The 12062-nt window shown below is 37.5% G+C and overlaps 1 protein-coding gene across 5 annotated transcripts; it reads left to right on the top strand.

The window, feature by feature from the left end:
- Positions 1-3620: 3620 nt before the first annotated feature.
- Positions 3621-11826, top strand: LOC116207423. 5 transcript variants are annotated; one of them, XR_004156919.1, is made up of 8 exons: positions 3626-3873; positions 5469-5890; positions 6181-6360; positions 7660-9751; positions 10171-10286; positions 10466-10578; positions 10873-11035; positions 11336-11826. XR_004156919.1 is itself a non-coding variant. In XM_031540347.1 (7 exons), the coding sequence occupies exons 2-7, from the start codon at positions 5635-5637 to the stop codon at positions 10978-10980; spliced, it is 2865 nt and encodes a 954-aa protein (XP_031396207.1). In that variant the 5' UTR covers positions 3625-3873; positions 5578-5634; the 3' UTR covers positions 10981-11309. The 5 variants fall into 5 exon arrangements, 3 of the variants coding, with proteins under 3 accessions (XP_031396207.1, XP_031396206.1, XP_031396210.1); XM_031540347.1 differs by lacking the exon at positions 11336-11826 and having other exon boundaries at positions 3625-3873; positions 5578-5890; positions 10873-11309; XM_031540346.1 differs by lacking the exon at positions 11336-11826 and having other exon boundaries at positions 10873-11309.
- Positions 11827-12062: the final 236 nt, after the last annotated feature.

Raw genomic sequence — 12062 nt, 5'->3', positions numbered from 1 at the left:
TTTTCCTATGACGATTGTTGATGTTGAGGAAAAAGTACAACTTGAAGAAGCTTCTATGAAGGGTGACAAATTTAAAGAAGAAGAAGAGGAGTCCAAGAATGAAGCAGCTCAAGCATCACGAGATAATAATGTTTTGGTCGAGAAGGATTTAGCGATTGGCAAGATTATTCAAGATGAACTAATTTCAAACTCTGAAGAGAAAGTCCAGGCTAAACTGTTTTTAGACTAAGGCCAAGTGGAACTTCAAGAAGTAATTGCTACTAAAGATTCGTCGATGGTATTTCATCCAATCGAGGCAAAATTTGCCAAAGCGTATACGACTCCACCGAGGAAGCAACAGTTCAGGCAACGAGTTGGTTGGCGTAGAAAAACAAAGCAGTCAATTTATGCAGAATTACTGGAAAGAGTTCTCAAAGAAAAGATGTTGTTGAAGTGGCAAGTTAAGAAGCGGTGAAACGCACAAATCAAGACCAGGAGAACATCGACGAAGACTCGAGGTCGAGTCTTTTTCCAACCGAGAGGGAATGATGTGCTTCAGATTGCAGCCCAACATGTATTCGAATTTTTGAGTCCAAACGCGTATTCTAGAAGACTTAAGAACAAGAATTTGGCTTAATTAGATATTAAGTTTCCTATATTACTATGATATAGTTTCCCTTAATTAGATATTAAGTTTCCTATAGCTATGATATAGTTTCCCTTAATTAGATATTATTTCCTATATTAGCTTGAGTCAGTAATCTTAAGTTTCCTATTTCAGATTATTTCCTTATTCTATTTTAGGAAAGTAATCTGGAAAATATTTGATGTCAGTTTCCTATTCTAGAATCAAGGGAGGTGTCTTCCATCTATATAAATATGCACCTATTGTAATGGAAGAGACAGACGAATTGGATGAATATTTGAATGAAATTGCTTAGAGCGTTTCCTTTATTTTCTTATCTAAACAAGTCTCTTGTTTAGTGGCGAAAACCCCGATTCTTATCGTTTATCCTTGAGCGTGGCGAATCAACCCGACTTTTCTTACTCGTGGCGAGTCATCTTATCGAGTGAGTTTTGTTGGTTCTACCCTCCACCCTTCTTTCTTATCAAGTTCTGGTTCGTGATCGCATCAAAGATAGACATATTTTCTTGATCCATGTAACTGGATGATTTTGAAATTATCATCCCAAATCGTCCATCACATCGCCTTTTACAACCGACGGCATTGCCGCAGGGATTCACCGAGTGAATATTGAAAAGGACAGATGTATTTATCCAACATAAAAGAAAAATAAATGTATCATATAAATAATTATTACTATTGTTTAATCCAAACTTTCCGTATCCATCCGAAATAAATTAGTTCACTTAAATTGTTGGAGGAAAGTTAAGTCCATCAAGATTATTGATTTTAGGAAGACTAGCTATAATTGTATTATTTTTACTCGACGTGATTTTCATATTTATTTTCCTTTATAATTTATGGTAGGTTAACCAATATATTTTTTTTTGTAATTTTTACTTGGATATTTTTCTATATATTCACTTTTGCAGTGAATTAATATATCCGCTTGGATATCTAAAGGATCTCATTATCGTTTCTCGAAAAAGAAATAGTTTACTCAAAATTAGTATTTGCAATTCACCGACAAAAGAAAATAATTTGCAGGCCAAAATATTAGCTTTGCTTTTCTCTTTTCTTTGCAAAATATTTACCTAAATTGGACAGCGGGTAAAAGAAAAAAAGTTTTACAATAAAGTTATGTTAGAGAATGAAATCATTTTTAACGTTATTTTGAATTATAATACTGAATTTATTTGAAAACAAGTTGACCTCTTTATCAAAAACTTATAAATTATATGATATAGACGGGATAAAAAAACGAATGCATTTATGAAATATCATCATCTAAATTATATTAATTAATTAAAGATGGTTTTAAAGCACGTACATCTTATTTCAAGTAATCCTCGTTACTAACGGAAAATTAATTATACAGACGGTTTAGAGCACGTGTATATTTTTTAATTAAGTAATTCTCATTACTAAGGAAAAATTGATTACAGATGGTTTAGAGCACGTGAATCATTTACAAGTAATCCTCATTACTAACGGAAAATCAATTATAGATGGTTTTTAATTTATCAAACCTATATAAGGAAAATAGCACATTCTAGTGTATTCAATCAGCACGTGTCAGAATATTTAGATGGTCCCATCATTAACAAATTAACAAAATAATATCTTCAATGGCATTGTCTTTTTTTTTTTGGGTGAATATCTTCAATGACATTGTGATAGAATTAAAATCATTATTTAGTACGTATCATAGAAAACGTGACAAATTAACGGGATTGGAAAGTATCATCGATATGAACCAAATTGGGAAGCTTCAAGTTGTTTGGATTGTGGATATAATTTTAGAATCACAATTCTAACTTAACTCTACTCACTACAAAACAAAATAATTCATACAAAGTCACAGAGTGGACCCCATTTATACCACTTTTTTCCACAACAAAACAACATAACTCATACAAAGTTAAAGGGTGGACCCCATTTATTCCACTCAAAATCAAAATCAAAATCTGATTTTAAAATCCTACTATGAAACCAAACGCAACCTAATTCGATACAGTTGTTACTGTGTTGATTTTGATAATTCAATATCAATGTGGTCATGAAGTCTTCCTTTTAAATTACCTTTCCTCTGTCGTCACATCACATGGGCTTAACAAATTAATTAAATATTTGATTAGTACGACCTCGATCAGAATAGTAATTAACAATAATTATTAATCTAATTAGCCTAATCATGATCATAATCTTCATCATATTAAAGTATATTAACCTGATCACAAGTGGACATCTTCCTTTTGCTTCTCTTGTCTCTTGACCGTCAAAAAGCTGCCATCCGTATCATAATTAATATAATGCAGCCAATAAATTAGTAGTATTAAATAATAAGAATAAGAATAAATAAACATATAAAAAGATAGACTTTTCTTTTTCCGTTCCTTTGAAGGTAATTCATAAAAAGATCCATCTTTAATTCTAACAACGTGCACCTCCATGCATGGTGCCAATATATAAAAATATTGACAAAACTTAACTTATTCAGACATTTATGGAAAAAGTATTTTGATCTAGTTAGAGGACTTTTTTTAAAGATTATTTCAGTATTTATATGTTATCCGGAATTTTTTTTTAAGAAAATTTTTGAAATTATTCATATCGTGAAAAGCTTTTCACCTTTATGAATAAAATAATAATTAATTATGTAATAAGACCACGAAGTTGAAATCAACTACCAACTGAAGGTATCAAGAAAAGGTTTATGTGACGCTACAATTTTATTTCGGACATTGGTTTTTTTTTATATAAATTATATTAATAAAATGAATTTTCATTTTCATTCTATTTTTACGAAAAAAACAAAGTGAAAAACAATATTATCTTCAATTGACAATAACACAAGACATGCAAAGAGCGAACGAGAGTGGAATCGGTGACCTTGAATCTTGATCAAGTTGTCCTTAGGAAGTTGGGGTTTGACAAGGAATTATTAGTCCAGACGGCGTCCACGTGGCAGGTCTTGTACCTCATACCCCAGAATCTCCGGGCACCAAAAAAAAAAATGGGGGCAGACAGTCTGTGTCTGATAGTAAGAGAGAGAGAGAGAGAGAGAGAGAGAGAGGTGAGCTTCGCGTCCTCCTCTTCTTCTTGTGACTGTTGTTGCTTGGACGCATGCCACAGCCGGTGTCTTGTCTCTAAGCGGAAACCCTCTCTCCCCAGAATTATTGGGTTCTTGATGAAGTTATTTTTTCTTGGGAAATTGAGGTGTTTTTCGCGGTGAATTGTGCGGAGTTTCAAGAAATGTTGGACGAGAGGTAAGATGGGTCTTATCTCTAATTCTGCTCTTCCTCAGTTGGGCTTCTGTCAGATTGTGCTGAATCTCTGGAGATTGTATGTACTGATTGAGAAGTGTTATGATGATGAATTATGTTGATTTGTCTCTTGGGGGATTGAAAACTTTTAATCAGTTGAAACTTGCATGTGTTGATTGATGGCAAGTCTCTTCTTTTGTTCCCCAAATTTCAGTTCACTCATATTTGTATGCTGCCAATTCTCTTGAATTCTTTAATCATGTGTTCTTTATTTGTTAATTATTTGGAAGACAACAAATTTATAATTCTCTTGCATTTAGTTTTGTCAAGTGAATCACATAAGTCCTTTAGAATTTTGCTTGTTGCTACTATTAATTTTTTTTTCTTTTTGATACCCTGGAAAATAACCAGGGGATAGCCCTCATTCTGCACAGTGAATAGCTTGTAAAAAGCTAAAACATCGGTTGTTTGGTCCTGTAATTTCTCGCTGATTTATGTCTGAATCTGCTCTTCTGGATATATGGACAACTGGGTTGTGTGATTACGTTGTGAAGTTTTGTCGATGAAATGAATTTTCGGACCATATAGAAGTCTTTTTGTTTTTTGTGTAATCTATGTTTCCTCTCTGCAATTGCATCTTCAATTTTTCTATGATAGGCGGCATTCATTGCTCTTCACGTCTCCAAAGGGGCAATTTACTTTAATGATACAGTGAAAAAGGAATTTGGGTTTGGAGGTGCACTTGCTGATCTTTATATAGCCGCTTAGCATTGATTGGTGCTCGCCTTTTGATCTGATTGTGCATCCCTGTTATTTTGGTATGAAATCAGCTGCATGGCCATCGATTAGTTTACTTATTTTATCATGTAGTTTATATGTTTGGATTTGTTTCCTTCGGTATTTGCTAAGCATGTTTGTAAGTGTTGAATAAATTTTAACCCTATCAGAGTAGACTAATTTGGTGCCCTTTACGTGCGTATGTTAGGAATGTTTGCAATTGGGACAATCTATTGGGTACCCATTTAGTGGTATAGTTACAACTACAGCCTCCTTTTCCAGATCAAGATAGAAGGGTGGATGAATGATAGAGATATGTGGGCTCATGATCTAATAGCATACTGAGCTTTGAGCCCAACTTAATCTCTACTTAGGGCAAGTTCAAAGCCAAATTATCTTAGAAGTTTGGTTAAGGTTCTATGCTTATTTGTGTTCTATTTTCATTATTATTCTCAATCCCACTTTAGCTCAGATTTTCTCTTCTTTGAATAGATGAGTTAGAAAAAACTTTCTCATTTGAACTGCACAGCTTTCCATACTGAAATCACGGTTTTGTTTATTGGTTTTGCTTGTTTGTGCTAAAGGATTAATATTATAAACCTCTAATTTGAATAGGTAATCGAACATAAGGATTAAGAATAAGGTTAGGGATTGGAAGGATGATCAATTATTAAAACTACAAAACCTTTTATGACAAGCTGTTAGCCAAACTATTTTCAGGCTTGCCAATTTCTCCCCGGAGTTGGGATTGTAGAAGATGGTCTTTCCTTGATGCTTTACGAATGTTTTGCTGAAGATTTTTTCTTTTTATGACCTTCCAGGACTTGCTTGTAAATGTCAGTTAAGATGAAGATGAACTTGGAGGATGATAAGATAGAACCTGTGACTGATTTAGGACTCTCTCTCGATTATTCTGACCAATACAATCAGAGAGAGGCATTGAACATCGATCCCAGTGCAGGTGCAAATGCAGGATCAAGTGTGCACATGACATTTGTCGCCACCAACCCATTGACGGAACTTGTGTGGTCTCCACACAAAGGTTTGAGTCTTAAATGCGCTGACTGCAGCTTTTCAGATGGGAAACCAGCTCTTACATGGGGCGCAAGGCCCAGTAATACGGCGGGTATGGAATGTCTCATTGAACCGGTTAGTGAGCCGAATTTGATGGAATTAGAGGAGATAGTTGATGCGAAGATTGGTTTTACAACGGTACATAATTCGAGTGACAAGGAAAACGCAGGTAAGTGCAATTCATGTTTTTGGGTGCTTCTCTTTAATTCTAAAATACCGAGCACACATTCTGATTTTCTGTTATAGGGAAATAAAATATCAAAGATGAGACTGCCAATTTGTTAATAATCCAACATGCCTTGTGAAGTGCAATTAAGCATGATTTTATCTTTTCTTTTTATTTTTCATATTCTTAAAAAGGAGAAAAACGGAAAACTGCTGGACTTCCGAATCAGTTGGAGGGCAGTGAGTTCTTTTGTTAATTTTTTCCCCTAAGTTTTTGTGAACTTCTGCTGTCAGTCAATGGCGACAACATGCCAGAGATGAAATTGAAAGCTCCTCCTGAAGTGTCTCTTTCTGATAAAAGTTTTGATGAGGGGAACCTGAGAGATGGGCAGAGAGGAGGTAGGTCTGGGTTGGTCGACTTGAAGATGGTGGAAGCATCAAAATGCACGGAAAAATCATATTCTGCTTCACCAGGTAAGCTATCGTTCTATCATGTATGTTGCATGGCTTCCTTTCATATTTTATAATTATTTCTTATGATTATTCACATGTTAAGAAGAATAATTTTCTGCTTAAGAACTATAAAAACTTTCAATAAGTATTTTGAAGTTTAAACAATAATAATGAAATTAGGGTAATTTTGAATGGTTCAATGACACTTATGCGAGTAATTGTCTATGACTATAAGGTCCTAGTGGTAGTAGCTGGTGATCAATTCTTCCCCCCCCCCCCCCCCCCCCCCCGGTTATCCTTCAGTCTATATGTCAATTAATTGTTTTATAGTTGAAATTCTTCCAATTTTGATGATTATTTCCTTTTTCTATAATTTTAGAGTAATTATTGCATTTAACAATGGTGGTAATCACATCTCAAGTCAATCTTACTACATACATAGACTATAGTCTTCTTCTGTATGGGTAGTGAGCAATTATAGTCTCGGGATGATAGTGTTACTCACTGGAAATGCTTTTGTTTGACCTTTTTATTTTTTTTGGTCTTGCTTGCATTATTCCTTTCTAAATATGCTGCTACTGCTTCTTTTCTCCTAGGACGTGAGGGATCATTGAACATCCACACTGTAGCTAGGATAGATTTTCGGCTAGGTTCTCGGGTTGAAGAGGATTCACTGAGATTTTAAATTAAGAGTATGATTGCTATAACCTGAGGTATCCTAGAACCTCCACGCTGAGGTTCTTGGGCTCTGAATCGTGTTAACTCTCTAAGACCTCAAAGGAACAATAATTTTTGTTTATAAGTTTATTAATAAGGGTTTTTTTAAAAAAAAAAAATTACTACTAGTTGGGGAATGGTGGTTGGATTTTCTCCGTGTGATCTTAGGTGTTATGCCTATTGCTTGTGATGCCTTCACAGGGCAGTCTATGCCTTAGCATCTGAAAATTCCTATATTCATTCTTGTGTAGGCTTCAAAAATACTGCAAATGTCCCTTTGAAATTTTACTCTAATTATCATGATCCTGCTCAAATTTCAGTTTTTGTATGATTAGATTTCTTTCTCATTTAATTGGCTCATAACAGATCAAAAATACAATTTTTGGGATATCCCTTTTTATGTACATCTGACATAAGTTACAATAATCTACTTAGTATTTTGTGTTTCAATCCATACAATATGATACGTCAAATCAACGCTATTCTGATGCACTTGTGTAGTCCTTTCTTTTGGAAAGAGTGACAATATCTCTTAAATTTTATCGAAAATGGAAGCTTATGAACCTTCAGGGGTTGCACTTTTCAGTTCTGAAATATGTGCAGGTTGTGAGGAGGGGACAATAGTCAATATCCCAGCGAGCCAACTTATCCATTCTGATGCTTCGGGCGATCAAAAGCTTGGAATTGATGTGGTTCCGGTCTCTGAAGTTCATCTTGTGGCCGAACATCATCCAGTGGACAAACATAAACCTTCCGATGAACCTCTCATCTCTCTATGCAAAGATAAGGGAAAAAGAATAATGAGTGTGAATGCAACTAGCCTTCACCGTTCGGAGAAACTGGAATCAACCGCTGAGAACGTTCTACAAGCCATGAACATAGGTAACACTGCCGGAGCAGGAATAAAGGTTACATTGGAATCAGAATCTGCTGCTGTAATCAAATCAGATCCTGTCCTGGATTGCGAGGTAAATCCGGGGGACGATATTATTTTCAACTCTCATTCTGCTCCCAGCAAGAGCAGAGTTCGTAAACATGAAAACAGAGGCAAAGGAAAGGCTTTGTCTGAAGGTGATGTCAACGGAAGGTTTTCGAAGGATGAGGAAGAAGATGACAGCTATGAAAGTGTTGAGAGTTGTAATAGTGCAGGGATCTTCTCGACAGGAAAGAGGCGGTGGAGCTTTGAGCAGCAACTGATTGGGGGGAGTAAGAGGGCAAAGCAGATTGAACGAATTCCCGGGACTTCAAGCACACCGACAAAGCACGATAGTTCATTTTTGAATTGGATATCAAACATGATGAAGGGGTTCGCAAGGCCCCTGAATCAGGATGAGGAGGCACGTCCGCTCAGGTTTGCTCCTGCAAACCCTAGTCGCGTCGTTCATGAGAATATGGATGCTGCGATGGATGGGGACATCCAACTGCTTAATAGTAGGAGTATGGGCTTTAAATCCATTTTCCAATCGATATATTGTCCAAATAAGAGTGCTGAAGGAATGACCACATGTTTTAATCAATTGGGAGAGGGATCTGCAGAAACCGAGCTGGCTAATCAGACAAGCCTGACTGATGCCGGCATGCTGCACTGTTTTAATAAAGGGAGTGATAACAAAGTATCGAAAGGGAACTTGAATGAGGCTGTCCTGGGAAAAGAAGTGGTTCCTTTGGGTCCACCTCAGGTTTCGTTTGGGAATTTCGTCAGCTCTTGGGAAATTGGCAGGGCTTGCTCTTCTGGGAATAGGAATTCCAATGACTTTGGACATGGGAAAGGCAAGGATGCAACTAAAACATCCGAGTCATCGCTTAATGGACGGAATGCGAAAATAGGGGAGAATAATAGCTCTCCAACATCAGAGGAGAAGAGGGCTAATGATCTTGGATACCGAGGTGATCCCTTCAGAAGCCTGTGGGTAACTCGTTTTTGTCCAAGACCTTGCTCGGTGATCAAGGAAGAAGTTGGTAACCTAAGCATTGCTGGAGCTTGTGAGAGTGGTCAGAATTCGCTTGGTTTTTGTTGGGATGAAGCTGCTCTAGAGGTGAGGGATAGTACTGATCAGGAACCTTCACATGTCATTGGGGATCGAGAACCGAAGAATTTTTTATTCTGCCCTGAACCTTCAGTTGGTTTCGGACGAATTGAGGATCCAGCTTTGATGCACAAAGAGAACCGAATACTGCCTTCCATGAGACTTAAAAGCTCGGAGGTGATGGCTTCAGTATTTGCAAGGAGATTGGATGCTCTCAAGAACATTATCTCGTCTTCGGATGTAATGGATGATTCATCTCGGGCAACTACAACCTGCTTCTTCTGTGGGATAAAGGGACATCACTTGCAGAATTGCTCGGAGATTACAGAAACTGAGCTCGAAGATCTTCTAAAGAACATCAAATCATATGATAAAGCTGATGGATCCCCTTGTTTGTGCATTCGATGTTTCCAGCTCAATCACTGGGCTGTTGCGTGTCCAAACGTGTCGCAGAAGAACCCTGAGGACAATCTTAAGTGCAACCTCAAATTGAAAGAAGTTTTTACCATAGATCGAGTTATATCAAGCTCAAATCAGGCTGAGAAGAAGTCAAATGTGAATGTAATCGCACCATCGGGCGATCTTGAAAAGTGGCAAGTTCGCGAAGTGCCAAAAGGAATCTTCAGTGCTATAAAGACCCTCCGATTGTCCCGTACTGATATACTCAAGTAAGTATCCTTGATTCCCTTTTTCTTCACCTCCGCTTCTTTACGCGAATTATATTCTTTGAACTGGTTGAAACCAGAGTCAAAGTGTGGGCATTGCATGCTACCATTATATGATTAGTCATCATGTGGCAAATTTTTTGCAAATTGTAAAGATGAAAGCCATTCGACTTGTTTTGATGCCAATTGTTTGCTGCAATTAGTTATCAATCACCATGGCGATGTCTAATACATTACTTGTGGAGCTAAAAGATTTTTGGTTATTGAAATATACACCTTATATGTGGTTTATGGGTCACAATGCACACAGCATACTATCTTTTCTGGTGATAGAGCAGTATTCGAACATGATTGCATTCTCTTCAACCATTGATGTGATCGGTCACATGCTCTGAACCAGCTTCTCAATTTTCGTCAAATAGATGGATGAAAACCCGAATATCACTGTCTCACCTTGATGGATTCTTCCTACGCTTGAGGCTTGGCAAGTGGGAAGAGGGGTTCGGAGGGACTGGTTACTACGTTGCTTGCATAACTGGTATGAATAGCATCATTCTCCTTATATAGCAATCTTTGATGTAAACCCTGATGTCCTTTGGGAGTTTATCTTCGTTATACAAATCAGGAAATAAACATGAAAGAAATTGCAATGGTTTGGTTCCTAAAGCTGTGTGTCACTTGAATATTTCTTACTTTGTGATTCTTCTCTACATCTAGGCATGCAAAGGAAGAGTCTGGTGAAGGATGCCAAAAGCCCCATTTCGGTGAATGTTGGGGGAGTAAAGTGCTTGGTTGAAAGCCAATACATATCCAACCATGATTTCCTCGAGGTAAATCTATATACGTGGCAGCGGTTCCTAACAAGTAAAAGGACAGTTGCATCATTAAGAATCCCTCCCATTCAATCGCTCTTTTTATATCCTTTAGACATTGAGTAAGTGGACACTTACGTGAAGCAGAAGTAGCATGACCAAGTACACATTAAAATTGGCGAAATTGGTCGGGAAATGTCATAACTTAATAAGAAGTGTTGTCAAATACAATCTTACTTCAGGGTATCGTGTATTCCTTTTCAATGTATTTGCTTTCGACTGGGTAGCTTAAGATATCATCACGCCCTGCAGGATGAGTTGATGGCATGGTGGTGCATAGCCTCGCGAAACGGCGGCAAGGTCCTGTCAGAAGAAGACCTGAAAATGAAAGCTGAGGAGAAGAAAATGCTCGGGTTTTGATGCCCAGGACATCCGAACAAATCATTGGAGTGATTCATACTACTCTACCACAGTTGTATGTTCTCTTTTTCTTTTGTTTTCTTTTTCTTGGTTTAAGGGTTAGCACAATCTATGCTTATCATCGGCCAATAAGAGAGTTGGACATAAAATTTAGTCTACATGTTTTCTGTTCTGCTTGTTTTGCATTTACACCTGTAGAAATAAGTAAACATCATACAGCACAAATCTATTCAGGTGATGTATTGGGTCGGACGGCATGTTCTTAGACGCTGAAAGGAAGTTTGGACTAATGAAAATTTCAGGCAGATAACATACTATTTGATATGCAACTATTACTTATCGTCTTTGTTGTCAGGCATAATCCGACACCAAGGTGGTGAGCGGGAGAAAGTATCTAGTGCAACCGTGTTACCACATCAGCTCTGTAACGCGGTAACACCTTCCGATCGCAAGTCGACATGTGGAGAAAAACTCTAGCCAGTAGAGCTGCTCAGTGCATAACGGCAGCTTCTCGTGAGATGTAACGACGTTACTCTATTTAAAAGGTTTTTACTCTATTTAAAAGGTTTTAAAATTTTCGAGTCCCGCCAGATATTTCTCTTCGCCCGCCTAGGGAAGAGAAAGCAGGGCTACCAGCTTGCCATTAGTATCACATGTCACACCAGTCTCTCTCTCTCATTGTTATCAGAACTGGACCGGACCGGCCGGTCGATCGGTCGGATCGGGAATCGGCACCATGTCCGGTCCGGTTCGCTCGAAATCTCAAATTGCTAATTTGAACGGTCGGACCCACTAAATCGGTCAGTTTTGAGCAAAATTTTATTGAACCGGCTGGTTTTATGAGTTTTTTATTTAGTGTAAAAATTGTTTGGTTGTGCAAGGATTTGAGCTCATGACCTCTTGCCTTACATAATAACATACTACCAATCAAGTTACCACTACTTTCTTGTTGGTGAGTACTTGATAAATTTGTGCCCTCACTCGGACAACTACCTTTTTGTGGCGAGATAGTATCAGAGCTCAGGAAAGCCTTGGAAGTCTCGGGTTCGAAACTCAGAAAAACAATGTGGAGGTCGTTTGCT

The sequence above is a fragment of the Punica granatum genome, chromosome 5 (assembly GCF_007655135.1).
Source record: "Punica granatum isolate Tunisia-2019 chromosome 5, ASM765513v2, whole genome shotgun sequence".
In the NCBI taxonomy this organism is placed as follows: domain Eukaryota; kingdom Viridiplantae; phylum Streptophyta; class Magnoliopsida; order Myrtales; family Lythraceae; genus Punica; species Punica granatum.
The sequence above is the reverse complement of the archived record's forward strand: the minus strand, read 5'-3'. Positions and strand labels throughout refer to the sequence as shown.